The sequence below is a fragment of the Phodopus roborovskii genome, unplaced genomic scaffold (assembly GCF_943737965.1).
Source record: "Phodopus roborovskii unplaced genomic scaffold, PHOROB, whole genome shotgun sequence".
Classification (NCBI taxonomy): Eukaryota; Metazoa; Chordata; class Mammalia; order Rodentia; family Cricetidae; genus Phodopus; species Phodopus roborovskii.
The window spans coordinates 758400-785553 of record NW_026125804.1 but is presented as its reverse complement, the minus strand read 5'-3'; the positions used below and the strand labels follow the sequence as shown (position 1 = coordinate 785553).

Here is a 27154-nt window from a genome sequence, read left to right as displayed (position 1 = left end):
TAGAAAATAATTGCTAGGTGTGGTAGATCACTCCTGTAATCCCAGCACTTGAAAGGTAGAGGCAGGAAGATGAGATCAAGTCTGGCCTCCATTACATAGCAGATTTGAGACCTGCCTGGGTTACACAAGACACTGTCTTAGAAAACTAAAATGGTCCACTTACCCCAGAGACACAGGCTTAATTAAGAGTAGTGAAAGCCCTCTGGAAATTTCAGAATTATAGCTAGGTTCTACATAGGGCTCCAAAAGAGTACATTCATCTCCTTTTGTACCACAAAAATTGTTTTGTAGTAGCTGAATTATGAGAATGGCCTGAAGAATTAAGATGGCATAAACATTACCTGACTAATTCAAGACCTGTTATGGATGAAAGATCCTAGAAACAAAGCTTCCTAAGCTTGCCTAAAATCTCTCTGGCCCAAAGGTTCCCAAAGGTCCTAAGTCTGTAACATCATCATTTGAGACAGATGCACTTTTCTAGTCAGTTCTTTGAGTCCTAGGTAGAAAAGAAGTAAGGTCTAACAACGGTAAGAAATGAACTAAAGTTCCTTGGCAGTGAGAATCCTTAAGGGGCTAAGAACACCTTCTATATGAACCCTTACTTTTCCAAATTTGGCTTCATCCCTGCTCCTCCTTCCCCTCATTAATTAGCATGAACTCTCTAGAAGACCGGCCTTTGTTCAGTGCTAGGTAATACCTGGCCACAGATGTACCAGCCACAGACTTGGTCAGATTTATTTCTCCAAGGAACTCATATTACAACAATTACTCTAATTCTGACTGGAATAATATCTAGACTGAGTTTAGAGCAGTAGTGTTTTTTTTTTGTTGTTTGTTTTGTTTTGTTTTGAGACAGGGTTTCTCTGTATTGCTTTAGAGCTTTGGAGCCTGTCCTGGGACTAGCTCTGTAGACCAGGCTGGCCTCGAACTCACAGAGATCTGCCTGCCTCTGCCTCCCAAGTGCCGGGATCAAAGACATGCACCATCAATGCCCAGCTAGAGCAGTAGTTCTTAATAGGGAATAATTTTGTGCTCCACATTCACCCATACACAACTACCCCATAACTAAAATAAATAAATGAATAAATAAACCTGATCCAAATTGTCAATACTGTCAATGATGAAGAATTCTGGTCTCAAAAACAAGAAAATTTAGGTTATTGGTATCCCAATACTCCCCTAGAATATTTTAAAAGGTTCAATGATACATATTAATGGGGGAGGAGTAGGAAAGGAACATGCACCTAACTTGTATCTTCTATGAAAAATTCCAGGACTTTACCTAAAGTTCCAGCTTCAGGACACCCACTCTCATCATCCCAGAGCATTCTCAAGCTCCAGTGAAAAATAATACCTGTTCTAGGGGCCCAGACTTCCTGTTCAGAAGAAAAGGGAGAGGGAAAAGTCTACCTGCCTGACCCCTGTCCATGTCTCTAACCATTCTAGCCTCTAACCAGACCAGTTCTTGTGTTGATTTTGTTCTTCAACCCCACCATCCACTCTACCAAGTATCGAAGAAGGAAGGTAGGAAGCACAAAGCAATGGATAAATTAGATATATGAGGCCCCACTGAGCTGGTCAAGGAAGGAAGAGATTTCAGCCAGCCACATACAGCTACATTTTGTTGACCCAGGTGGGTAGGCATTGACAGGGAAAATTCCTAAGTAGAAAAGTTTTGTGGGAAAAGAACATGACACAGAAGCAGGTGAATTTCTCTGAATTCAAGACCAGCCTGGTCTACATAGTGAGTTCGAGGACATCCAGGGCTACACAGAGAAACCTTGTATTGAAAAGCCAAATTAAAAAAAAAAGTGATTTGTCCTTACCCTTACACCTCGAGTTTCAAAGCTTCTTTTATGTCCTGGGCACACTTAACTCTCTCCAAACCCCACCACCAGCCACCAAACTCACCTCCAGCTCATTCAACCTCTGGATTCGAGGAGTAAATCTGAAGTTGTCCACTTCCACAGCAAAGGGTGGCTGCCAATCCTAGGAGAATAGAAAGGGGAAAGGAACTTGCGTTATCCCACTTTAATGCAAGGTCAGAGGGCACCTAAAGCAGCTCAGTGTTCCACTAATACTTCCTAAAACTTCTAGACACCTTATACTATCAACCTGGCAAACATCCAAATGGACCCATTCCCAACTTACCCCAGGACTTCTAACAGTTCATAAGAGGCCCTCAGGACCATATGCAAGGCCTCATGTACATGCCCTGGTATACTTCTATGTTTTTCTCAACAGTAAAGTGCTAGGATTTTGAGAAGTATAAAAAACTCAAATAAGTTAACCACAAACCCTCCATCCATATCCCCACATCATCACCCTTCTCTAGGCAAGACACATAGTCCAGGCTCCTGGCAAACCACAAAGGACCTATAGTCAAAAGAACTGGGTTCATGTTGTATCGCTATTAGTTACTAGCTATGAGACCTTCTTCTCTTTCTGAATCTGTTATCTTATCTGTAAGGTGGGCACATGAATTCTGGCCCTGGTTTCCTCACAGGACATTTGATCTCTAAGTCTGATCCCACTAGTGAATACTCATGCAGGATAGCTCAACTCTGCTTCTGGCAGGGATTAACAGTTAAGGCTGTCAATATCTGTTCTCTGACTCAAAGACTCACAGAAGATACTGCAGGGAAGACCAAGGAACATGAATCTGCATCTCTTACTCACTCACCAGGTCTGAAAGGCTTCCTGTGGGTCCTCTCACATATACTTGGCAGGGAAGGAAGTCTGGGAGTGGGAAGCCCAACAGTTGTGGCAAAGAATGCAAGGATTTACAGAGGGGAAGCCAAGAAAAATTAATGAAAGCAAGGAAAGCTTTACCATGCCAAGTTGGAGCTTTCTCTGTCCTACCTATGAAGATTCCCCTTCCCAATAGCCTCATGAATAGTTCCCCAGACAGTCCTCTTTTCCCTGGAACTCTGTTGTATGGGAAGTAGTTAAAAAAAAAAAAAAAAAAAAAAAAAAAAGACCCTAGAATGCTAGGTGTTGGTGGTGCACACCTTCAATCCCAGCACATGGGAAGCAGAGGCAGATGAACTTCTGTGAGTTCGAGGCCAGCCTGGTCTACAGAGCTAGTTCCAAGACAGCCAAGGCTACACAGAAAAACAAAACAAATAAACAAAAAAAAAAAAAAACCCTATAATAACCTAGATCAATGTCTTCATGAGGGAAGTAAGACACAGGGAAGAAATTACATGCTACTTAGCAACAGAGATCACTGGTTCTTTGCACACCAAGCTACCAGCATTCATACACAGGTACATACATATGAAAAGAAGGTAAAGGAATGGGAAAAGAGAAGGCTTTTGAGCTCTTTTGCATACATGTTCTCTCTCTCTCTCTCTCTCTTTCTCTCTCTCTCTCTTAGAAAAGGAGCCCGAGGATTCATATTTGCAAGTACACATGTTCTTCCCCAATCCACAGTAGTAAATAGAAAGCACCTCAAGGTCAAGTAAAGCAGGAAAGAAAAAACAAATTAGGCTAAAATGGTATGGCTTTTAAGCCCAGTGGAGCTCCCCATACCTTCTTACCTTCCACCAGACTACAACACTCCCAATCAGCAGATAACCCAGACATAAAGGTGCTCAAACCCAAAACTCCAGCACCCCTTTTTCCTGTTCAACCAAGCATCTGACAGCAGAATGCAGAAATGAAATCCTAAAGCAGGAGCTATAGGTACAACAGATGGGGAAGGTCCAGTAAACCTCTCATCTACAGTCCCATACCAGTACAATGCTCAGAATAATGGCATTTAGAATATGGTGACAAACAGGATGGCTATCTAATTCAAGAAGTTGTGATGCTCCCACATTGCCCATCCATCTATGCCAAGTGTAGCAGTCATATGCTCTGAAAATTCAAACCCCAAACCACCCCTCTAAAACAAACTCCAATACCTAGTCACACACAGGTTTGCATCCTGGGCCCAAACATTACTTGGGTGAGAAATTCAAGTTCCAAACAGAAGAAAGCCAGATGCTTTAGGGCCTAAAGGTGGTTTGGAGGGGGGGGGGGGGGTTGGGCACACAAAATCATCAAAAACAATAAAAACAGTTCTCTTGGGCTGGAAAGAAGCATGCTATTGGAGCAGGGAAAAGAAGCCTACCATAGGGACAGTCCCCTGTGGTCACACACACCATGAACCTGTCATTCCTTCCCATCCTGGTCCCCCTAATAGTACCTAGATATATATGGCCAACCTTCCCAAAAGCCCAAGGGAGAAAAAAGGAAATTCAGACTTCAATTATCTCCATGTCAGATACGCCTCTCCTGACTACTTCAAGGAATGTTCCTTTAGGCAATCCAGGAGTCTGACCTTTCTGCTGACCTCCTGGCCTGTTACTACCACAGAAAAGCATCTTCAGACACCTGTGGCTAAGCTCCAACAACAAAGAAATTAAAATTAGCTTACCCAACACTTTCTAGACTCTAGGGCCTAAAGGATCCATCTAAAATGAGTCCATGGAAGGGCACCAAAAACAGTAAGTTGGATAAGGAGCACTGTGGCGCTCTCCTCGGGATCCTGAATCACCTCCTCACAAATACATGGTTGCAGGCAATCTCAATCCAGCCTACCGAATCCCATGTGGTCACTAAACATTGATCATCATTTCTCCTCCAGTGTCAGAGAGGCAGTAGCCTCTCCTAGCCTTTGGGAAACTTCTGGTCTAGTCAGGACTAGTACCAAAGATAAGGTCCTTTTTGCTAACATGTGAGATCCAAGGGAGACTTCCATCGATCGCTCCACCCTGTTTCTGAGAACCAAAGAAAGGCTTATCTTATAGGATCACCTACATTCTGGGCCAGAGGTAAAGTAGAAATCTTCGGAAACGGGCATACCACGTGAACTGGTCTAGATTTCTCTATAGGACGTCTGTGGAGACCATGGGCAGGAAAGTTATGACTAAAAAACGGAACAATTTCCCAAACTCATCTGAGAAGCCAAAAAGAGAACCCACTGTGAGAATGATTTCCTGACTGATCCATCAGTCAGGATATTATCATAGATGAAGTGGCCTAACAGGGTGTGAGTAAATATGAGTCAACACACATAAGAGCAAACCAAAGACCACATCAAGCACCTTCAGAGTCACAGTAATTGCCACTTAGCAGAGTGTACTATGTTACCTAGGTTAATCTAATTACTCCCAGCACCCAATTCACAGGCTCAGAGATTACCTTACATGCCCAAGGTCATACACACGCTAACCTTCTAAATAGTTTTAAATTCATGTCTGTCTCCCTTTAAAGATGTAACTTTTCTACTACAGCACACAGTACACCACAGTCTGCCTTAAAGAAAACAATAGTCGTTACTTTGTATAACAGCCTTGATATAGCTGAAACAAAGTAATTAAGAGATGTATTCTTCCGGCCTTCCTTAAACTCTTCCCCAGCCCACTAAGCATCTGCGTATTGTACCAAGAACAATTCTCATGAGCAGAGGGGAGTGGGCTCAAACCCGAAGATCACTTGCATGCCACACAACGAAAGAACCCCAGACCCCAGCGCCCTTTCTCCGATTCACGAGGCATCCCCAAGATCCCAGCCAATCCATCGTCCCACACCTGCTGCCCTCCGCCCGCGCCTTCACCACCGGCTACCCGGATCCACCCACAAGCTCGCCGCTAGCGACCATCAGCTCCCGGCCTTACCGCAGGTGGACGGATCTTGCAAATGCCGGACTTCTCGGCGATGGGTCTGATTTTCGCGATGTAGCCAAGAGGGTCTCGGAACTCGGCCCAGCTAGGCTCGAACACCGGGCACTCCGGCGGCGGTAGGAAATCGTCGGACCCCAGCTCCATGGTGGGCCCGAGGGCTGGGCCAGAGATCGGGAGGGCTCAGACCGCCCTTAAGGACTCATGGCGCCGCCGCTGTCTGGAACCGAGGCACTTCTCGGAGTCTAGGCCCTAAGCAGGACGGCCACCGCCCGTCAACGGCCTGGGGGGCGGGTGCCGTGCTCTAAAAGTCTCAGGCTGAGGCTTCTATTACCGGACCTTAATTCTGCTCCGTTTCTTCCACACCCTACCGCTGCCTCCCAACTATTGCAGCCTTCGCTACTACAGTTAAGTCCCAGTCGCGGCAGGTTTCATCGCCGCCACCGCCATCTTGGTTTGTCAGCGTCTCCTCCCCCCCACCTCTGCACCTCACCACAACAAACCAGATCCTTCCGCGAGGAGTCTCTCCGAGTTTTGTTTACTTTGAGTAAGAATAAACCCTAGGAAGCCTTCATTCCGTAGTTAATAAGATAAATCGGGTGGTATATGCCCCTTACTTGGTGGTGGTTAGTTAAAAGTATTTACAAGACTGAGAGGAAATAGTTCATATCACTGGCGGAAGAACAAGTTTGTAATTTGTTTGCCGGATCCTTTTACCGGATGGACCAACGGTGCACGTTTAAAGGCCAGTGATGCGCATGCGCACTCTCTAAACAAACCGGAAGAGGAGCTAGTGTCCCTAGGTAGTGGGCCCGAGCTGGTGCGCGCCCGTGCGCGCTCTCACACACTCGCGCACGCGCACGCACACACCCTAGATCCCAAGCAGGTTTTCAGCTCCTCCCCAATGTCCTTTGCTTCTTCTCCCAGGTCTTTTCTGTGTGAACCAGGGAAGGCGGCGATTTCGAGGAATCTCCACCCCCTCCCGCTTACCCCCCCCCCACACTGTGTTCCTGCAGCTGGGGGAAGACTAACCAGACTTACTCCTCTGGGGTTTTTGTTGTTGTTTTATTTTATTTTTAAAGGAAAGCAAGAAACTTCCCCACTCCCTAGAGAATGTGGATTTTTAGACGCTTTAGTCCCACTTAGAGTAAAAATATATTGTTTACCCAGCATCATTGGCCATCAGCATTTTAATGAATGCTTTCAGCTTTTCTGTATGTATTGTAACTGCATAAACACTGAGTGTGTGTATACTTTTGTGGCAACCACTGCTACCAAAAAAAATAACCTGGATGTTTACATTTTTGTTTATTCCATGTATATGCACCACAAGTGTGCCTGGAATTGGAGTTATGGATGACTGAGAACCACCATGTGGGTGCTGGAAACGGAATGCAGATCCTCTGAAAGAATAACAAGTGCTCTTAACCACTGAACCATCTCCCCGACCCATTTTTATATTTTAACTATTGAAATGTTTAAGCAACAGTGCATTTCACCAGTGACTTCTGTGTAAAACACCTGTTTGCAAATTTGTGAGCCTGTAGTGTACTGCTTTTCAAACATTTACATACATATATATATATATACATACATATATATATATACATATCTTGTAATTATTGTGGATAGCTGTTGTAATATGCATTTTTGTACCTACTACATGTACATTTACTGTATGCAGGTTCCTTAAGCTGTTTCTCCATAGGTTCATCAGTGGCAACTATCAAACCAGTACTTCAGAGCTGGAGATGTAGCTCTGGTAAACATTTGTCTAGCAAGCCCTGAATCCAACCCATAGCAACACACACACAAAAGGACTTGGGGGGTTGACATATTTCTGTACTTGGGGTTCATCTAAATTATTCCATCAGGTGTGTGTCCACTTCTTGAGTACCTGTGCACCTGCCAATTAAATTTGTCTTCTCCAATCAGACTTAATTAATCTAAGGGACACTCAGTACCTTGCATAGCAAGCAATAAATTTTGAGTAAACAAGAGAAAAATGAATGCATTTTATAACAGACAGCTTATATTGACTGAAAATAATGTAAACTCTTTGCAAACATTTCTTGTAGACTATAAAGCATCTACCATGGCTTGAATGTGTTTGAAGTGGAGGAAGAGTGTTATTCCTCCTCAAGTTAACTGTTCACAATCACATACAGAGACAAACTAAGTGATTCTACTTCAGGAATGAGCTTAGCCTGTTCTAGCAGAAGGAGGGTACACAGCGAGAAGGTCACACCCTGCAGTTGAACAGACCTGCCTTCTCATTTCTCTAAGTCAGCTATTGCCTAGTCCTAGCTGAAAGTGAAATGAGGATGAAAATGCCTGCCTTGTAGAATTGTCCTATAGTACCTGGTACATGGTAGCCCCTCAGTTATTTGGTAGTTGTTGTTTTGTTTGTTTGTTTTGTAGAGTCACCATGCAGTTACAAAGTAAAGCTCACTGCAGTTCACACTGTTGTTGGAGTGTGGTGGCTCCTGCCTACAATCCTAAATCAAGGCAGAAGAACTGACTTTTCAAGCCAACCTGAACTACATAACAAGTTCCAGTCCAGCCTGAGCTTCAAGGGCCTGTCTCAAAACAAAAGAATATTCCTTATGCCAAGCTAACATTTTCCTATTTTTTATTTGTTGTTTGGGGGTTTTGTTTTGTTTTTGAGACTGGTTCTGACTATGTAGCCCTAGCTGGCCTGGAACTCACTACACAAACCAGGCTGGCCTCAAACTCAGAAAGATCCTCCTACCTCATTGGGATTACAGACATGAGCCAACACATCTGGCAACAGCCTTGGGAAAGATGTAAGTCAAGTTTCTGTTCTGTGGAAGAGGAATCATGTTCTAGAAAGATTTAACAACTTGCCAGTGTTGCAGAAGTTGCAGATTTCTGGTCAAACGTTTTTCCTAACATTTGCCCTGCTTAGATAAGTATTTAAGGTAATATTAAGATTCAAGGCTGGGTGGGGGTTGGAGAGATGGCTCAGCAGTTGAGAACACTTGCTGTTCTTGCGGAGATCTGGGTTCTGGTTTCAACACCCACATGGCAGTTCACAATCATCCCCAACTCCACAATTCCAGGGGGATCTGGTGCCCTCTTCTAGCTTTGGAATGCACCAGGCATGCACACAGTGCACATACATACATTCAGGCAAAATACTCATACATGTAAAAAAAAAAAAAAACTTTTAAAAAAAAGGTTCAAGGCAGGTGAGATGGTGTCATAGCATTTCCTGCCAAGCCTAAGGACTTGATTTTGATCCCCAGGGCTCACGTGGTAGAAGGACAGAACTGACTTCTATCCTTTGAGCTCTACATACAGAGTGTGGCACAAACATGCCTACACACAAATAATAAATAAATAAATATGTTTAAAAAAAATTCAGGGCCAGAGAGATGGCTCGGTAAAAGCAATTCCCATTAAACCTGGCAACCTCAGTTTGATTCTGCCAGGGCTCACATGATGGAAGGAAAGAACCAACTCCCACAAGTTGTCCTCTGACCTCAACACATGCAGCTCAATGTGGTACACACACATTTGGAAAGATAAATAATTGTACTAAATTTTTTTATTTAAGGATTCATGTGATTAAAAAAAAAAAAAAAACGCGGAGAGATGACTCAGTGGTTAAAAGCACTGGCTGCTCTTCCAGGGGGCAGGAGTTCAATTTTCAGCACTCACATGGCAGCTCACAACTGTCTAGACCTCCAGTTCCAGGGATCTGACACCTTTACACAAATGCACATAAAATATTTTTTTTAAAGTGGCTCTGTCACTAATCCTGGCACTTAGAAGGCTAAATAAGGAGGATTTTGAGCTTGAGGTGAACCTGAGCTATGTAACAAGATGCTGTCCCGCATAGTGTAATGATGAGTTTGGGCTTGGTTTAGTTTGGGGCTTTCTAAGACAGGGTGTTAAGTGTATCTCAAACTTGCTATGTAACTCAGGTTGCCCTTGAACTCCTAATCTTCCTGCTATACCTCGCACAAGTGCTGTGTTAGGTGCCATTGCATCTGGTTTCTACCCAAATTTCAAGAGATGCCAGGACCCCTAACATGCAGTCCTTGAGAGGGCAACAGGCAAAGCTGTGAGGGTGAAGTTGAAAAGTCTATGGAAGTTGCAAAATCCCAGGAAACTAGTGGTGCTAGGGAAATTGGAGCATCTGCTGAGAAAAGCTTCAGTCAGCCAACAAGGCCAGCCCAAGGAAGGGGCTACAATAGAAGGGCCACAGGGGCAGGGCTTTCCAGACCCTTTGAACGTTACATCATGATACCACATGACCTATACACCAGACATGAAGCTACAGAATGTTTGGTTCATCTGACTGGGTCTTCAGCCTTGCTTTGGTCCTGGCCCTCCCTTCTATATTTTCATTCCATCCTTGTGGAATGAGAATGTTTATTCTGTACTACTACTACTTTGGAATTCTGAATTTATTTTTTAATTTTAAAAATTCCATTCATCAGGCTGGAGAGATGGCTCAGTGGTTAAGAGCACTAACTGCTCTTTCAGAAGACCTGAGTTCAATTCCCAGCACCCACATGGCACCTTAAAACCGTCTGTAACTCCAGGATCCAACACCCTTAAACAGAGTTACATGCAGGCAAAACACCAATGCACATAAAATAAGAATAAATTTTAAAAATTAAAAAATTTCATTCATCAATTAACTGTGTGTGTGTGTGTGTGTGTGAGAGAGAGAGAGAGAGAGAGAGAGAGAGAGAGAGAGAGAGAGGAGAGGGAGAGAGAGAGGGAGGGAGGAGGGGGAGACTTCAGAGATCTTGGCTAGGACAGCCTGTGAAGAACTCGAAACTTTTGCACTGATTTCTGAAAATGACTGAGAACAGCTGACTGTAAGTTTGGCAGGAGGTAGGTATTTCACATGCATCAGTTAACAACTGTCCTGAAAGACTTTTGACTCCATTCTAGAGGTCAAAAACCAGGCTCTGAGGGGTTAGGTGAATTGCTAAAGAAGTATGTGTCCATATCTGAGTGCTAAAGACTAACCATTGCCAAGATACAGCCAACCTCTAGCTGAAGATAGAAAAAAAAATGGGGAGAGGACAAGGAGAGCCTAGCTTAGTTCACCAAGGAAGAAACCAAAACATGCTGTGTGGACTCCATATCTGGGCTCTTCAAACACTCAGGTCCAATCCATGGGAAGGCACCAAATGCTTCCATGGCTCTAGCTGCTGCTCCTGCTATCTATCTTCTTTGGATGGCCTCCCAGCATGCTTTACCAGGAAGAAAACAAAACAAAACAAAACAAAACATTTCCTATTCTTGCAAAGGACTGGAGTTTGATTCCCAGCACCCAAATGGTGGCTCACAACTATCTATAACTCTGAGACTCTGGGGGACCCAACACACTCACTTGCATATGGATACACACATAATACATAATTGAAAATATGTTTTTTTTTTTTTTTTTTTTTGAGACATGGTTTCTCTGTGTAACAGTCCTGGCTGTCCTGGAACTCACTCTGTAGACCAGGCTGACCTCAACTCACAGAGACGTGCCTGCCTCTGCTTCCCGTGTGCTGGCATTAAAGGTGGGTAACACCACCTCTGGGGCAGGAAATACTCTTAATCTCTGAGCCATCGCCAGTCCTTTGCAATGACAGGAAATGTTCTTAATCTCCGAGCCATCTCTCCAGCCTGAATTTTTAAAGAGGCAGTTGTGTCTCTCAGTCTACCAGACTACTGAAACAATGGGCTCCAAAGAAAGGGAAATTTCCCTAGGAATCTCATGCCTTCCCCAGGAAGGAGAATTTGTCTCCAGCACAGAGATTTTACCTAGTTATAAGCATCTTACAGGATGAGACTGAAGCCCAGACAAAGAAGGGTGGTTTGGACCACATCTTGACCTGCACTACTCCCATTTGTCTATCCTTGGCCCTCTATTTAAAACTTCGACCTACCTTCAGGACCCTGAAGACAGACTTGGGGGTTTCTCTAGACCTCTTTGTTTGTCTTCCAATATGGTCACATTGAATAAATCTCTTCTTCATTCTGCTTTCCACTTTTAACTTGGCTCTTTTAATTTGCTTACTGAAGACAAGTGGCTGAACCTGATTTGGAGGTTGTGACATCCAAGTTCGATAGCACAACAATGTGAGGTCATCCCAGGTGGTAAAGTGAAGTGACTAAGGATCATTCCCTGAAACTCTTGTACCTCAGTGAAACCCTCAGGGTGTGTCCTGGACCAACTCCGAAGCCCACACTCTTGCCACTGTCAGGCAGACAACATATGAAATGAGACAGGAAACACATCCTCATCTGCCCTCCCACCCAACCAAAGCATCTTGCCCACCCAGTTGTCTGAATTACCATTAGCATATCACCTCCCTGGACTACTGCCTCTCTCTCCATGGGCTCCACAGGGAAGGGGGCATAAGTAGGAGGCAGAGGCCAGAGGTGAGCACAAGGTCTTTTATGAGGCATCAAATATACATTCTTATATACAAGGTGGGGAAAAAGACAATGCCTGAACCCCCGCTCCTCTCCATACAGTCCCTCCCACCAACACCCTCCCATAACCCCAAGCCCCGGGGACCCTTTGACATAGAGGGTCCATCTGTCTGTTTGTACTGCAGCCCATATTGGACATGGGAGAGGAAGGCAGGGACTGTGAAAGGAGCTGGATGTGTAGGGCAAGAAGAGGAGTTGGGACTTGTAAAAAATATATTTATAATAAATAAACAGGGCTGAGAAAGGGCTGGCGAGGCAGTGGAGATTTTGATGAACAAGAGGGGCTTGGGCATTCTGGCTCACAGCCCCAGCTCTGATGGCTTCAATCTCTGCCTCAGGAAGGACATCTTGGGCTCAGGGTGATCCTCTGGGAGTCTTTCCCCAGGGCTGATGCTGGGTGCCCTGCCCCAGTAAGATATGTGTGGGTGATATCTGTAAAGTGCGTTGTCTTCAGAAATAGGTGGGAAAAGTAGAAGGAATGGGGGGCATGCAATATGGGTGAGGGAGGGCAGTACCCTTCTCATCCCAGACCTAAGCCCCCCGCCACCTCCAAAAAAAAAAAAAAAAAAAAAAAAAAAACTGTCCGGACTTTGATCAGGATAAGAACATTGCAGGGCAAGGCAAGTTCCTGAAGCCAAAGAGGTCTGGGCTGGGGCCTATTAGGAGCGAGGGCACACACAGACTGGCTCAAGAGAGGAAGCAATGCCCTCAGTGGGGGCCAGCACAAGCGGGGTTCCACCCACAGAGTGCACTGACGGTCTGTGTCCTCCAGCAGGCAGAAAGATGCATGGAGGTGTGTGGCTAGGCCCTGAGGTTTGGCCACAGCTCTACAGAGCTCTCTCCCAGCCCCACACAGCCAGAGGAGCTCCAGGGAAGCCTTCACCCCCACAGCTCCAGAAGCCTGCCTTCTCCACCAGCTTGCAAGGAAACTCACATTTGCCCAGAGGTCGGAGGCCACCAACTAGACCTCCAGGGACAAGGAAGAGAAGAGGGAGACGGGAAAGGAGGACAAGGACTGTGGAGAGGCCCTTACCACTTCCCAGCACTGTAGTGCCCTAAGTACAGGCTGCAAGTGGCAAGGGCCCTCCAATCGGAAGGAAACCCCATGACAAAGGCTAGGGGTTGGAAGAAGGGTCTGGAGATGTAGAGGAAGTGGGAAAAAAAAAGGACACTGCTGAGTGTATATATATTTAGAAAAAAAACTGAGGAAGAAGAGAGGGGCAAAGTCCCTCTCCCGTGGATTTCCCCAGACTATCCTGTTCCCAAGTACACTCATCCCATTCCTCAGACCACAGTGCTGATCCGGCTTGGCTTGGCCTTGGGGTTTGCACTGGGTGGATTAGCCGTGCCAGGTGGCCCAGAGGCGTGCAGTGGGCCATGGGGGGAGGTGGGTGGTAGGGGTGAATGTGGGGTGTGAGGTGAGGGTGGGGGCAGGGGTGGGTAGGAGGGGTGAGGTGGGATGGGTGAGTGTGGTGACAGTGGTGACTGGGGGTGGTGAGGGTGGGAATAGGATCCCCCTGGTGGCCGGGACCCAGGGCCCCCAGCTGCACCTGCTGCTGGCATCATCTGTGGGTGGTGACTGAAGATGAAGTGCTTGGGGCCTTGTTTATGGGCAGGAGGGTGCTGTGGAGCAGGGCTGTACAGGGGTAACGGGGATGTGGGCTGGTGCAAGGGGTGGCGGCCATGTGGAGCAAACTGAGGGTGTCCTCCAGCCCCTCGTCTTGGGGCTCTGCCTGGCCGGCCCAAGGTATAATGCTGGGGTCCTGGAACTGGGCCATGGGCATGGAAATGTCGATGTGGCCCCACAGGTGGGGCTGAGGCAGGTGGCGGTGGAATGGAGCCCAGCTGGGGCAAGGGTGGAGGTTGCTGAGGGGGTGGAGGCAGAGGGGGTTGCTGGGGTGGGAGGTAGGGTGGCGGGGCAGGGCCCGGTCCTTGGCAATACTGGGCATGCAGGGCCTGGAGCTTGGACTGCCCGTCAGGTAGCACCCCCATGCCACCATGGCTGTGACCATGGTGGTGGTGGTGATGGTGGTGGTGGGTGGAGGAAGCAGATGAAGACGAGGCAGAGGCCTGGCCTGTTGGCGGTGGTGGCATCTGGAAGGGCCCTTTGCCTCTCTTGCTTCCAAATAGGGAGCCCAGGAAAGATGAGGAGTTCGAAACTGGCCTCTGGCTCTTGTACTCCTCTGGCGGCGGGGGTGGGGGCGGAGGTGGCATCCTCTGGTGAGGGCGTGGACTGCTAATAACAGACCCCTGAAAGGGGGAGGGGGGGAAGTCAGGCCAGTCTAAATATCCTAAACCCCCAACCCTAAACTCCTCCCCTGTCCCTGAAGCTAGAGCAACAGGGATCCCAAAGTAACAGCAAAAACCAAACAGCAGTCCTGTATTTGTGGCCAGCTCTGCCCCCCAGCTCTGTTGCCACGTCCACTACCTCAGTTGAACCTCAGAGGGCAGAGGAAGAATCAGTAGAACCTCCTTCTCCATGACCATTTCTCAGGCCAAGAAAATATTAGGCCTAGACAAGCAGAGTGACTCACTCAGGGTCAAAGAGCAGGATTTGGAGGTTAACGTTTCTTGAGGCCCAAGTCCAAGGGCATCCCTATTTGGAGTTGGTTCTGGGGTTAAGAAGGGACATGGGAGAGTGGAAGACAGACTGAGAGACAGGCAGAGTGAGGACAGACAGAGTTGAGGACAGATGGAGAAAGTGCTTGGCTAGGAGAGGCAGCCATATGGTTCCCAGCACGGAAGAGGGGTAGGCAACAGGTCCCCTCCTCCTCTGGGGCTCCATGGCCAGGGCAGGGCTCATGCAGAAAATGAGTAGGGCAGGAGCGGACACTTACTTCGATGGTGCTGTCCAGCGATCCCACGCTGTTACGCCGCCCCCGCTTCCCTGCACCCACAAGCAAGGAGCCCAGCGTCAGAGCAGCAACCCTCCCTCCCCACCCTGCTGGGCTCCAGAGCTGGGCACCAGGTCTAGGTCCCTCCCAGGGACAGACACCCCATTACCCCTCTCCCCCATTGAAGAGGGGGAGGTAGGGAGGAGAGGTTGAGAAGGAGGAAAGAGAGGAGGAAAATATGGAGGAGAGGCAGTAAAGGAGAGACAGAAGAGGGAAAAGAGGAGAGGGGCTGCGTCTGTGGCCCCACTTTATACTCCCTGGCGGAAACCCTGGGCCCCACCTGTTCTGACCTGGCTACCAGGCCTCCTGTGACAAAGTGCCCAGGGCGCTCTGAATGAAGAGTGAGTGAGTGAGTGAGTGAGTGAGTGTGTGTGTGTGTGTGTGTGTTAGAGGAAGGCTAACAGCCAGTGACAGGAAGCAAAGAGGATACCTGGTCCCGCATCTCCCCAGTCAGGGCAGGGGCCCAGAGCACTTACCTGCATCAGAGAGGTCTCGCAGGGAACTACTGAGTGCACCCCGCTTGAGCCCATCGCCTGCCCCATAAGTGTCCTCCAGACTACTGCGGGCCAGAGTCCCATTCACTGAGTCCTTGGCTCCTCCAGGCTGTGAGGCATTAGGCCGCATCATACCTTTCTGCTTCTCCAGCTCCGCTGGGTAGCAGTGGAGAAAATGGGAAAAGGTCAGGAATAACACTAAGAACTCACCTGATTGACTAACAGCCTTCTCAGTTTTCCTCCCTCCTGTTCCCCAAGCTTCCTGCCCCACTCCTGCCCTTCTAGTAGTACTTTACCCCCTAAACTGCAACTCTATCTTCAAAGCTCCTTGGGTGCCCAGCCTACACTATGCCACCTACCCCTTCTTTTTCTTTCCTCCCTATTAGTATAGATGCCTACTCTTCCTGCTCCCCTTTCTTTACCCTTTTGTAGACAGGCCTCCCTAAATACCCCTTCCTTCCTTCTTTCCTTCCTTCCTAACTTTTTTTTTTTTTTTTTTTTTTTTTTTTTTGAGACAGGGTTTCTCTGTGTAGCTTTGGAGCCTGTCCTGGAACTCAATTCTGTAGACCAGGCTGGCCTCAAACTCATGGAGATCCACCTGCCTCTGCCTCCTGAGTGCTGGGATTAAAGGTGTCCACCACCACTGCCTGGCTTATCCCTGCCCTTTAAACAACAGCTTTGTAACAGATGGCTCACAGTTAGGATGGGAAGGCCCTTCTAGCCTATGGTGAAAGATAGTCCTTTCAAAGTTCACTCAGTTTTCAGATGCCTCGCTTCATAGCAGAGGAGCTCTTGGAACAGCAAGGGCAGGAAATTAATGGAACTCAAACCCTCTATTATGTGCCAGACAGGATGCTGGGGACAGCACACACTTGATCCCTCTCATTCCACATTATGAACACTACATTGCAGAAAAGGAACCTGAGAACTTGAGAAGTCAAGAGTTTGCTCAGGGTCAGACAGTTGAAATGGGTAAAGCAAACATTCTAGAAGCATGTCTATCCTGCTCTCCTGGCCCCCATACCTCCAATGAGGTCAGAGAAACTGGTCTAGTGGGCCTCTCCTTATCTTGATATGGCTTATCTCTTGCCTTACATTCCCCCAGGGGCTCCAGGACTCTACTAAACTGACAGTCTGCATTCCTGAAGATCTATCAAGGAACTGACTACTGCTTTTATTTCTCTGCCTTCTTCCTGTGACTGCTTAGCTTAGAGAAGAGAACACCTGGACAGCATCAGGAAGAATGAGATATAATTGCTGTTTTCCATCATCTATATAGAAAACACTTGGTGTAGGCCCTGGTTATTGAGCTGGGCCTCAGCTCAGAAGCTGATACTGAGGAGAGAAGATAGGGAATAGTATTGTTGGACACCATGGATGCACTGGTCTCTTCTCTCTTCCTATCCTTCATCTTCAACTTCTCTCCTCTCCCCCTTCTCTTTGTGAGAGACTTGCTACATAGCCATGGCTGGCTTGGGAACTTGAAATCTTCCTGCCCTAATTTACACAGTACTGAGATTACAGGTGTGCAACCACTGTGTCTGGCTCCTTGTCAAACTCCGTGAAGGTTTCTTTTATCCCTGTTTCATTTGAACGAAGGGTTCAGAGGGCCACAGAACTCACCCAAGTTTGCCCAGATAACAAATAGCAGACAAGAAGTATGAAGCTACAGTCCTATCTCCTATGCCCTGAGTCTTCTCCCTGATACCATGCAATAGAAGGAAGAGTAGGCTCATGATTAGAGGGTGGGTGTGAAGGCCACAGCATAGACTCTCAATGACTGGAATAATAATCTGAGGTGAGGAAGTAATGGCCCTCTTGTCTCTGAAAGCGTACAGGCAGAAGCTGAAGGGTTCCAAGAATGAAGGATAGGAAGGTTGGGCAAGCTGGCGCTTAACTCAGAAGATAGGATTCTTGGTGTCTGTGGGACATTGTATTGTGACAGGCATAGCTACAGTCATGGCTGTAGTACTCACATTCCACACGGTACTTCTCCATCTCCTGAACTTCAGCAATAGACTCCCGTAGGTCAGAGGTAAAGCGCAGCCTATCTTGGAGGCTAGGAGCATTGAAGATGATGAGGACTTTTCGTTCCCCTCCTGGTACCGCAGACAATAACTTGATTCCAAACTGATAATCTGCAGCAATGAGAGGGGACAGGAGAAGCTGAGTATTTCTTTCTTTTAATTAATTTTATTTATTTTCTTATTTTACATACCAACAACAGTTCCCCCCTCCCTCCTCTCCACCTGTCCCCCCAACCCACCCCCAATCCACTCCTTAGAAAAGGTAAGGCCTCCCATGAGGAGTCAATAAGGCCTGGCACATTAAGTTGAGGCAGGACCAGGCCTCTCCCGTGTGTACCAAGGCTGAGTATGGCATCCTACCATAGGGAATGGGCTCCAAAAGGCTAGCTCATGTACCAGGGATAGATCCTGGTCCCACTGCCAGGAACCCCACAAACAAAACAAGATACACAACTGTCACCCACATGCAAAGGGCCCAGAAGCTGGGTATTTCTGTCAGGTTTGAGGCAAAGTGGCTAAGACAAGAAACTGAGAAATGATACAACCCACTCCCCACTGCTGCCAAGCAGCTCTGAGACAGAATCATCCTAATTTGGCTAGTCTCAAACTCCTGGGCTCAAATAACTTTTCTGTGCCTGCCTCTCAAATACTGTCCTATACATCACCCTGTCAACCCTGGAAATTGGAAATTATTTCAGTAACAGCCAGTTCTGAAATGCCCCTTCTGTGCTCAAGCATCTTTAGTGGTTTCCCTTTGCCCCAAACTCCTGGTAGCCCTGGCAACCTTATCCCACGCTCCAGGATGTAAAGGCAAACAGAATTCTGAACTGCTTTCTAGAAACCTTTCCCTTTGTCCTCATGCCTCTCACAATGACTCTGTTCTCTTGAATGGTAACCAATCATACTCTTGTCAGTTAAAAGCACAGTGTGACTGCCACATCTGTTCACTAAGGAACACATCAAACATTGATGTTTCATGTTCTCCAGGGGCCACACCCAAATCATACTCCACTCCAGACTTCCTTTCATCCTTGGACAAGTAGATACTTTGGAGACTTTAACCCAATCGTACAGGAGTTCAAAGGCTAGAAGCCAGTGTAGATGCAGGATGAGCATGGGCTCTGATACACTCTGGGATACATGCTAGGGTTCAAGAGGGGACTCACATGAATTCTGGAAGAGCTGCATGTGCATTTCCACCAGGGGAAAGGACTGACGGAAGCTGTATGTCACCAAGATCTTCTTCTTCTGGAAAATTTTGGTGACCTTTGGCAAACAAGGGTGGGAAAAAGATAAGAGGCAGGGTTTAGGGTGGGGAATTTCCAAGTGATACCCATTTCTAGTAACCACCTTCCCCACCTATTCCCAGGAACAGACATATGCACATGAACACATATACCCAAAAGGGAGAACTGAAACTTGAGGAACGGAGAGGTGGAGAAAAGTGCAAGTTTGTGACATCATGAGCATACACAAGCATCTGTGATTTTTATTTTTTATTTTTTTTGGTTTTTCGAGACAGGGTTTCACTGTATTGTTTTGGAGCCTGTCCTGGTCCTAGCTTGGTAGACCAGGCTGGCCTTGAACTCACAGAGATTCACCTGCCTCTGCCTCCCAAGTGCTGGGATTAAAGGCGTGTGCCACCAACACCCGGCTGCATCTGTGACTTTTAAAGGAACTAAAAGAATGCTGATCCTAATAGTTCACATAGACTTCTGTTCTGAGCTCCAGGGTGCCGATTCTATACCTTTTCCCTTGTCAGACTCTATAGCAGTTCTGAATATGTGATCCGTGCCTGCTGGCCCGGAGGGCAGGGGGTGTAGTTTCTAGGTTCTCTCACCTCCCCCAACCTCCACCATCCAGAGCTAACTTATAAGAGCAACTTCTGCCCCTACCAACAGGATTAACAACCTGTTAACAATCCAACGTCTTTATCAAGTATTTGGGCATTCTGGATTCTACACTAGCATAAGCTCAGACAATCTGCAAGTGTCTATTTTATTTCATTTATTTGATATGCTGGGGATAAAATCCCAGACCAGACAAATACTCTACCGCTAAACTACAGCCTCATCTTCTACAAATGACTCTTAAAACAAATGTTTGATTTTACATTGGCACATTGCTGCCAAACACTTTTTGGTGCGGTGGTTGGGAAAAGGCCTCCATCTCACAGCCCAGTCTGACCTGTTCCTTTTGCCTCCACCTCCCAAGTGCTTAGATAACAGGGGTTTATCACCACTCCACATTGCAAAAACACATTTTAGGCCCTCTGGATTGTAAGTCCCTGAGAACAAGGACTGAGTCTGGTTTATCTCCATGTACTCACTCAGTAGCTAGCATAGAGCTACACACAGAGGGGTGGCAGTGAAGGAAGGGTATGTTAACAGTGACTCAGCACCTGTGTGGGCCAGGCCCATCTGGTTTAAGGTGTGATTATCTCTTCCCCCTTTTGTAGTGCTGGGAATGGAACCCAGATCTTTGCATTCTACTACTGAACTGTAATGCCAGGCACTGACTTCTTAGTTCATCTTCTTGACAGCTCTAGGAGATAAGGGTTAGCACTATTTCATGAAGCAAGCAACTGAGCTTTGGAGAGGATGCTGAAGCATTTTGCTTCAAGTGGTGATTTTCAACTGGAGAGGATTTTGACCCCTGCTTCCACAGGACACAGAACAACGGCCTAAGAAGATACTGCTTTTTCCCTCCACCTTTTCTTCCCTGAAGAAGATGTTCTCTCCCTCTCCCACCCCTCCTTCTCTTTTTTGCTTTTCTCTGGAGAACACTTTTTTTTTTTTTTTTTTTTTGGTTGAAGGATTGCTGTTGGCTTTTAGTAGGTATCCCAGAGTGGCACTAAAATACTACAATGCACAAGATGGGTTCCTGCAAGAGGGAATTGTCTGTCAAAAAATATTAACAGTGCCAAGTCTGAGAAACCCTAATGTGAAGGACAGAAGACCAAGGAAGGAACAGGATTGTTGTTCTCAAATGCCTGGAGTACTGTCTCAGAACAGAGGTGAATTAGTTGTTCTCTGTAATCCCAACAAGCAGTGGAGAATGTCGAGGAGGAGGGGAACGTTATCAGGGGACAGATGGCAGTGTACCCCTTTAATTCTAGCATTCCAGAGGCAGAGGCAGGTGGATTTATGTAAGTTTGAGTCTAGCCTGATCTACAGAGTGCATTCCAGGATAGCCAGAGATATATAGTGAGACCCTGCATTAGAAAAACAAAACAAAGCCGGGTGGTAGTGGCACATGCCTTTAATCCCGGCACTGGGGAGCAGAGACAGGAGGATCTCTGTGAGTTTGAGACCAGCCTGAAATACAAAGCTATACAGAGAAACCCTGTCTAAAAAAAGAAAAGAAAAGAAAAAAGAAAAACAAAACAAAATGAAAACAAACCCACCAAAAAAAGAAAACCCACAACAATTGTAGCAGTCAGAGCTAAGCCATCTTGAAGAGTGGTTCTTACCCAGGAAATCATGAAAATCCCTTCTGATCCACAGCATCCAACAAATCCCATCACTAAAAGATGTGTATGCTTTGTTGAATCGCTTCCAACATCAAGACAAGTGTAAGGTTCTTGGGGCCACTGATTCACAACCCTCTGTGCTACTTCAGTGGGCAGGGGTATTTCCTACCACTTCCCAGATTATAGGTCTATCATTTCCTCCTGATCCTCACATTGTCTGCCCTTGTGTGGCTGTCACTACATCCTAATGAAGCAAAAGGAGGGGCAGAGAAGGGCTATGCCTTACTGGAGACCATGCTGATGGCATGCTGGAGCACTGTACCATTCACACTCCACATACCATGGTTTGCACTAGAGCCAGACGCTGTGCTGACTACATCCCTCCCATTTCCTTCTGCCCAATGCCCATACCACAAGGAGGTCATTGAAGAGGAAAACCTCCCGCTGATGCAGCCCCAGCCTCTGGGGGCGGTTTGGATCTGGCACCTCATAGAGCTGGCAGCAGCAAACCAGTCGACGATGAGGAAGAGACAGGACCTGGATAGATTTGAAAAATAGGTGTCAGCAAGGCCATCCCATCAGGATCAGGCCTCTAGTACCTTAACAAGGCAAAATGTACACCTGATACAATTCTGTCACCATGACACAAAGAATATAAACAATTTAGTCCTTTAAGCTTTTCTGCCACTTTGTCTTGCTAGCACCTTTTGTCTAAAATGCCTTTCCTGCCCAGCTCTGCATGGCTGTATTTTGCCTCTCAAATCACAATTCCAAAGTTATTTTCCAAGAAATCTTTCTGACTTCCCTTGGGCATTTTTAAATGGCCTCTCCCTGATTTCTGTTCCTCTAAATCAGACCACGAAGCAGAAGTATTATTTGTGTCTTTGCCTTGGAATCTCACTTATCTCTGAGTGCCCCTAAAAACAGAAACTATGTCTAATTCACATCTATGTGTCTGGATTCCAGTAAAATTCTGGGATCAGGGGCAAGGCATCCATAAAGTCTGTTAGCCAAAAATATATCTGTTTCTTAGCAAATATTAGCTTTAATTTCTTTACTTGAGATGGACAGACAAAACCACAGATGAGAAGAAAATATTTATACAGCACCTACTTCAATCTTTGCAATATACTATATACATTTACATGGAGAATCTCCCATGATCCCTAAAGAATATAATATCTTCCACTTCATTTTACAAGTAAGGAGAATCTGGGATTGGGGCAAGGGAGAGTGACTTACCACACAATAGTGTCCGCTCCCCAGGCACTCACCGGTTTCTTGCCAACAATCATGCGCTCCACAGCCTGCACCTGGGACACATGGTCATCATTGGTCCGCAGTTCACGACCTTGGATGCGCTGGTAGATGCCTACCAGGAGGTCTCGGGGGATGTCTTCACCATTGTCAACCCCTACACAAAAAGTGCAACACAGGAATAGTCATGTCAATATGAAGAGTAGGCAGTAGGGGAGGATCTCCATAACATCCCACACCCAGCATGGACCTTAACAAAAACAACAAAACAGCGGGTATTCTTGGCCTTTTAGTTATGAATGGGACAGGGAAGGTGTCTTTCAACAAAACAGCCAATTGGTTTTTTAGCCAGGGTAGGGATTTTGTCTAAACAACTTCTAACACATTGTAATTAAGACAATCGGGTCCAACGTTTTACCTTCTATGTTTTCTTGTTTTGTTTTAAGATCTATCTATCTATCTATCTACCTACCTATCTATTTTTATGCATGTGAGTGTTTTGTCTGCACATATGTTTGTGTACCATGTTGGCCTGCTGTCTCCAGAGGTCAGAGGATGGTACTGGATCCCCTGGAACTGTAGTTACAGACAGTTGTGGGCCACCATATGGGTCCTCTGGGAGAGCAGCCAGTGCTTTTAACTGCTGAGCCATCACTCCAGCTACCCCCACCACTTTTTCTCTTTTTCTTTGTTTCTTTCTTTGTTCCTTTGTTTCTTACTTTCTTTTCCTAAATGCTATGATTAAAGAAGTGTGCCACCACACTAGGCTATCTTTTGCTCTCTTAACTGGGAATATTACTTTACTATCCAGAGTTAGTAAAAACAAATCTGAGGGACTTGGCATGTATACTGATGTAATATTTTCAGAAACTAATCTGGCAGGAGCCTAAATATGCAAACCCATCAATTCCTTTCCAAAGAATCTATCCTAAGGAATTATTTAAAAAATACATGTGAGCTTGATGTCAAAGAATGTTCACTTGGCGCTATTTGTGGAGAAATTCTGAAACAGCTTAATTTCTAACAACAGAGAAGTGGTTAAGTAAAGGATGGTTTTCTATAAACTTGATGTTTACCAAAACATTTCAATAATGTGAGAAAATCCTTGTAGCAAGTTAAGTGAAAAGAGTAAGATAATAAACTACATGAGGGCCAGAAAGATGACTGAGCAGGTAAGGGTGCCTGCTGCTAAGTCTGATGGTTTCAGTTCCATCCCCACAACCTACATAGTAGAAGAAGAGAACCAACTCCTGCAAGCCGCCCTCTGACTACCACATGAACACCATGGGCTGTGTATACTCACACATCACACACACACACACACACACACACACACACACACACACACACACACCAATAGATAAACAAATAAATGTATAAATGTAAGGAAAAATAATTTTTGGCAGTGCTGAACATTAAACCCAGGGGTTTCACGAATATTAAGTACAGTGTGTTGCTGAAATACAGCCTCATGCCCCCACATTCCTAAAATAAACAGGTATTACTTTCATTTGTTTGTTTGCTTATTTATTCAATAACTGGAAGAAATATATTCTCTCTCTCTCACCCCTCCATATCCATAAGAGATTGGTTCCAAGATTCCAAGATCTTCCAGCAATACCCAAATCTCATATTTATATATCTCATATATAAAATAGGACAGTTAAAAACAGTTGCCAAGTGTTGAGGTGTTGGTCTTATAAAATGTGGTGGCTTTTCATATAACCTATATCCATTCTCTTGCTACTTTAAATAATCTGTATATTACTTACAATATCCACTGCAATGTTATTGCTATGCAAACATCGGTTTACTGTATTATTTAGAGATAATGACAAGAAAAAAGTTTGTAATGTTTAGGACAGACACAAGGTGTTTTCCCAGATGTTTACAGTTGGTTGAATTCACTGATGAAGAATGCACAGATATGGAGGACTGACTGTATATATGGTGAGCATATGTATATGGATGAATAAGTAATAGCAAGATTATGGGGAAAAGCTCTGGGTGCCCTCCAATCTAACTTCTTCCTCTTCCTAAGTCTGCCATCTTTCTTCACTCTTGATTGTTTGCTGAATGAAACCCTCTCACCCTTCTCTTTAAGGCCTCTGCTAGGTAAAAGTGACTTCTCCTTTGGAAATACCATACTTCTTCCTTGCACTAGTGCTAAAAGTGCATTCTTCTCCCCACTGCCTTTTCCCCCTTAGTTGCCAGACAGCTTAAAGCTTTCAACTACATAAATTATGACGGTCGGCAACTTTGTCTTGTTCTCCCCATCTCCATTTCCCTTCTTTCTTTTCTTTTGAAATAATCATAATATCTGTGCCATTTTAGTAGGCTGCTCTTTGGTTGAGATCTAGTGCTTGACATCATTACAATAAAACCAAAAGAAAAGATCAAAGTGGCATCATGTGTCTGGCATTGGAGGAACTCAGATAGAGGATCCATCTGACTTTCCCAAGTGTTCATCTATCTATCTATACCATCTTAGCTGTACTCTAAACAACTTCACAGTTTTGTCCGTCTGGGCCCCTGTTGTTCTTTCTGCTAGGTAAGCCCTCCTCTATTTTTAGTCTGTCATCTTCAAGGCTCACCTTAAAATACAAGTGTTCTGGTTGTCTTTTGGCCTCTTTGACATTACTGCTCACTTTCTGTCTTAGTGTGATTATCTAGGCACTACATACATGCCAATCTTTCCCTCAAGCTGGACGAGTTCTAAGAACAGAGACTATAGTGACTCCCCTCCATTGTCCCTGGTTCTCATTTTACTTGGTACACATTTAACATTCAGTAAGTGTCAACTGGCTGACTGGTTGGTTGAATGAATAAACGAATGGAGGGAAAGGTATCAAATGAATCTTTATGGCTGCAAATAGAAAACACAAAGAGAGCCATTATAAGAAATGGATGAAGGAGTAACTGAGTAAAATAGATAAAGAGCCAGGAGTTTTTGCTTTTTTTTTTTTTTTTTTTTTTTTTTTTTTGAGACAGAGTCTCAACTTGAGTCAATACTTAGTAAATAGCTGGTCTGAGAGCCGAGAGTGAATACATGGATAAACAACTGGTTTTGCTTTGCCGTTCTGGAACTCAAACTCAGAGCCTTGCACATGGTAGGTAAGCACTCCGCTACTGAGCTACCCACACAGCCTGGCAAATAACTATTTGAGTGAATTAACAAGTGAACGCCCTGGAGACATCCAGCCATGGGATAAAAGTGACAGCACTGAAGGCTAATTTATAAGGACATCTGGGATCTCTCTCACTCCAGTCCTATCCCCACCCTCATTTCTTTTCTCTGATGATAGGCAAGAAAAATAGACGGGAAATTCTGGTCACCTCTCAGGTTCTTAATGAAGTCATCCAGTTTCATCTTGCGTTCAGCCTTGACACTGGGGCTGTACATGTCGGTATTGAGGAGGATGATGGCAAAAGCAAGGATGAAGATGGTGTCTGGGTTCCGGAATTGGCGTACAAGGGCAGGGTTACAGACACAGTACCGCTGGCTGTGAGACAACAAGGGTCAAGTCTAGACTCAGGTGCCAGCAATCTCCACCTACCCACCATTTTCCCAGGTTTCTATCATAAACCCTTTGCTTCAAGAAACACTCCCTTAATATTTGGAGTCTTCGCTCTTCAGTTTCCCTGATACTACCATGAAAAAGTCATAAATACCTCCTTGGAGCTTTTTCAGGAGACTTATGTACACTGTCTCATGCAGATCATACTACTGCAAGACTGCTATTTTCCTATTTCTTTGGGTATGCAGTGGTGGGGATTGAACCTTGGGCTGTGAGCATGCTAAGCATATGCTCTACCACTGAACCACACCTCCAACCAACTCCCAAGCAGTCCTATTTTACACAGGATGTAACGAAGGCTCAGAGTGGTGAGGTAACTTGCCCAGGCAATAGAGCTGGTAAATGTTAAGGCTGGGATGCAAACAGATTATCTGGCCGCAAAGCAAGTCTTTCTCAGCAATTCCTCCATCTCTCCTATAAATGCTCCCAAGGGGTGGAGCATGACTTAGACCCCACTCGTTTGATCTTCAAAGCATTTACAGCTGAGCATAGATATCATGACATTAGATACACTCAAGTTCAAACCTTGGTTCAGCTAAATTACTCTAATTTCCCTGAACTTCAGATTTGTCATCTACAAAATGGAAATAGCGATAGAAATATCCATCTCATATAATGGTAGCCTTTTTTTTTTTTTTTTTAAGTACTGGGCACAGAAACCAAAGACTCCTAGTCATGCAACAGGCAAATGATCTATCACTGATTTACACATCCAGATCCATGAATGTCACCATTTACTACTGATGTTGTCACTTATTAATATGCCTGCATCTCAACTGCTAGAGCTAGATACTTTATATTCACTACCTTTGAACCTTAAAAATGCCTCTCAAGGTGGGATTTATCATTTCTGCATTTTTGTTTGTTTGGTTAGTTTTGTTTTGTTTCTTTGACACAGGGTCTCTCAATGGAGCACTGGCTGTCCTGGAACTCACTATGTAGACCAGACTGGCCTGCAACTCAGAGATCCTCCTGCCTCTTCCCTCACCACACCTGACCTTCATTTCTGTTTCATGGTGAGAAAATTAAAATGCTCAAAGAAAGCGCCTTGTGGAAATAGGGCCCCAAAGGAGAACAGGGTGGCTTCAGGAGTGGGAAGCAGGCACACCTGAAGGCTTCAATGAGTCGCTCCACTTTCTGAGCCTCACCCTGAACACGAATATGGGATTGGAACTTCCTGAGTGCATCATCCAAATCCATAGAGGAGAAGTCCATTTCATCCACCACACAGCTGAAAAGTAAAGAAGCAGGGTGGGTGTCGGCCTCTTCATTTCTCTACACAAACCACT

The 27154-nt window shown here is 45.6% G+C and overlaps 2 protein-coding genes across 12 annotated transcripts in view; both read right to left on the bottom strand.

Annotated features, from left to right (window-relative positions):
- Kdm5c (lysine demethylase 5C) overlaps window positions 1-6154 on the bottom strand; it is a 37171-nt gene extending 31017 nt beyond the window's left edge. For 6 of the 7 annotated variants that reach the window (XM_051178699.1, XM_051178701.1, XM_051178705.1 and 3 more), the window contains exons 1-2: window positions 5667-6153; window positions 1912-1989 (exon numbers count right to left, since the gene is read on the bottom strand). In XM_051178699.1, coding sequence (XP_051034656.1) covers window positions 1912-1989; window positions 5667-5816 — 228 coding nt within the window. In that variant the 5' untranslated portion in view covers window positions 5817-6153. Of the gene's footprint in view, window positions 1-1911; window positions 1990-5666 lie in introns of all 7 variants that reach the window. The other variant, XM_051178703.1, reaches the window with a different exon arrangement.
- A 6560-nt stretch (window positions 6155-12714) lies between these two features.
- Iqsec2 (IQ motif and Sec7 domain ArfGEF 2) overlaps window positions 12715-27154 on the bottom strand; it is an 81485-nt gene continuing 67045 nt past the window's right edge. For 4 of the 5 annotated variants that reach the window (XM_051178694.1, XM_051178695.1, XM_051178696.1 and 1 more), the window contains 9 exons: window positions 26974-27096; window positions 25624-25790; window positions 22305-22444; window positions 21442-21567; window positions 18725-18824; window positions 17508-17669; window positions 15514-15687; window positions 14981-15030; window positions 12715-14393 (listed from right to left, as the gene is read on the bottom strand). In XM_051178694.1, the coding sequence (XP_051034651.1) occupies window positions 13428-14393; window positions 14981-15030; window positions 15514-15687; window positions 17508-17669; window positions 18725-18824; window positions 21442-21567; window positions 22305-22444; window positions 25624-25790; window positions 26974-27096 (2008 nt within the window). In that variant the 3' untranslated portion in view covers window positions 12715-13427. The remainder of the gene's footprint in view (window positions 14394-14980; window positions 15031-15513; window positions 15688-17507; window positions 17670-18724; window positions 18825-21441; window positions 21568-22304; window positions 22445-25623; window positions 25791-26973; window positions 27097-27154) is intronic. The other variant, XM_051178698.1, reaches the window with a different exon arrangement.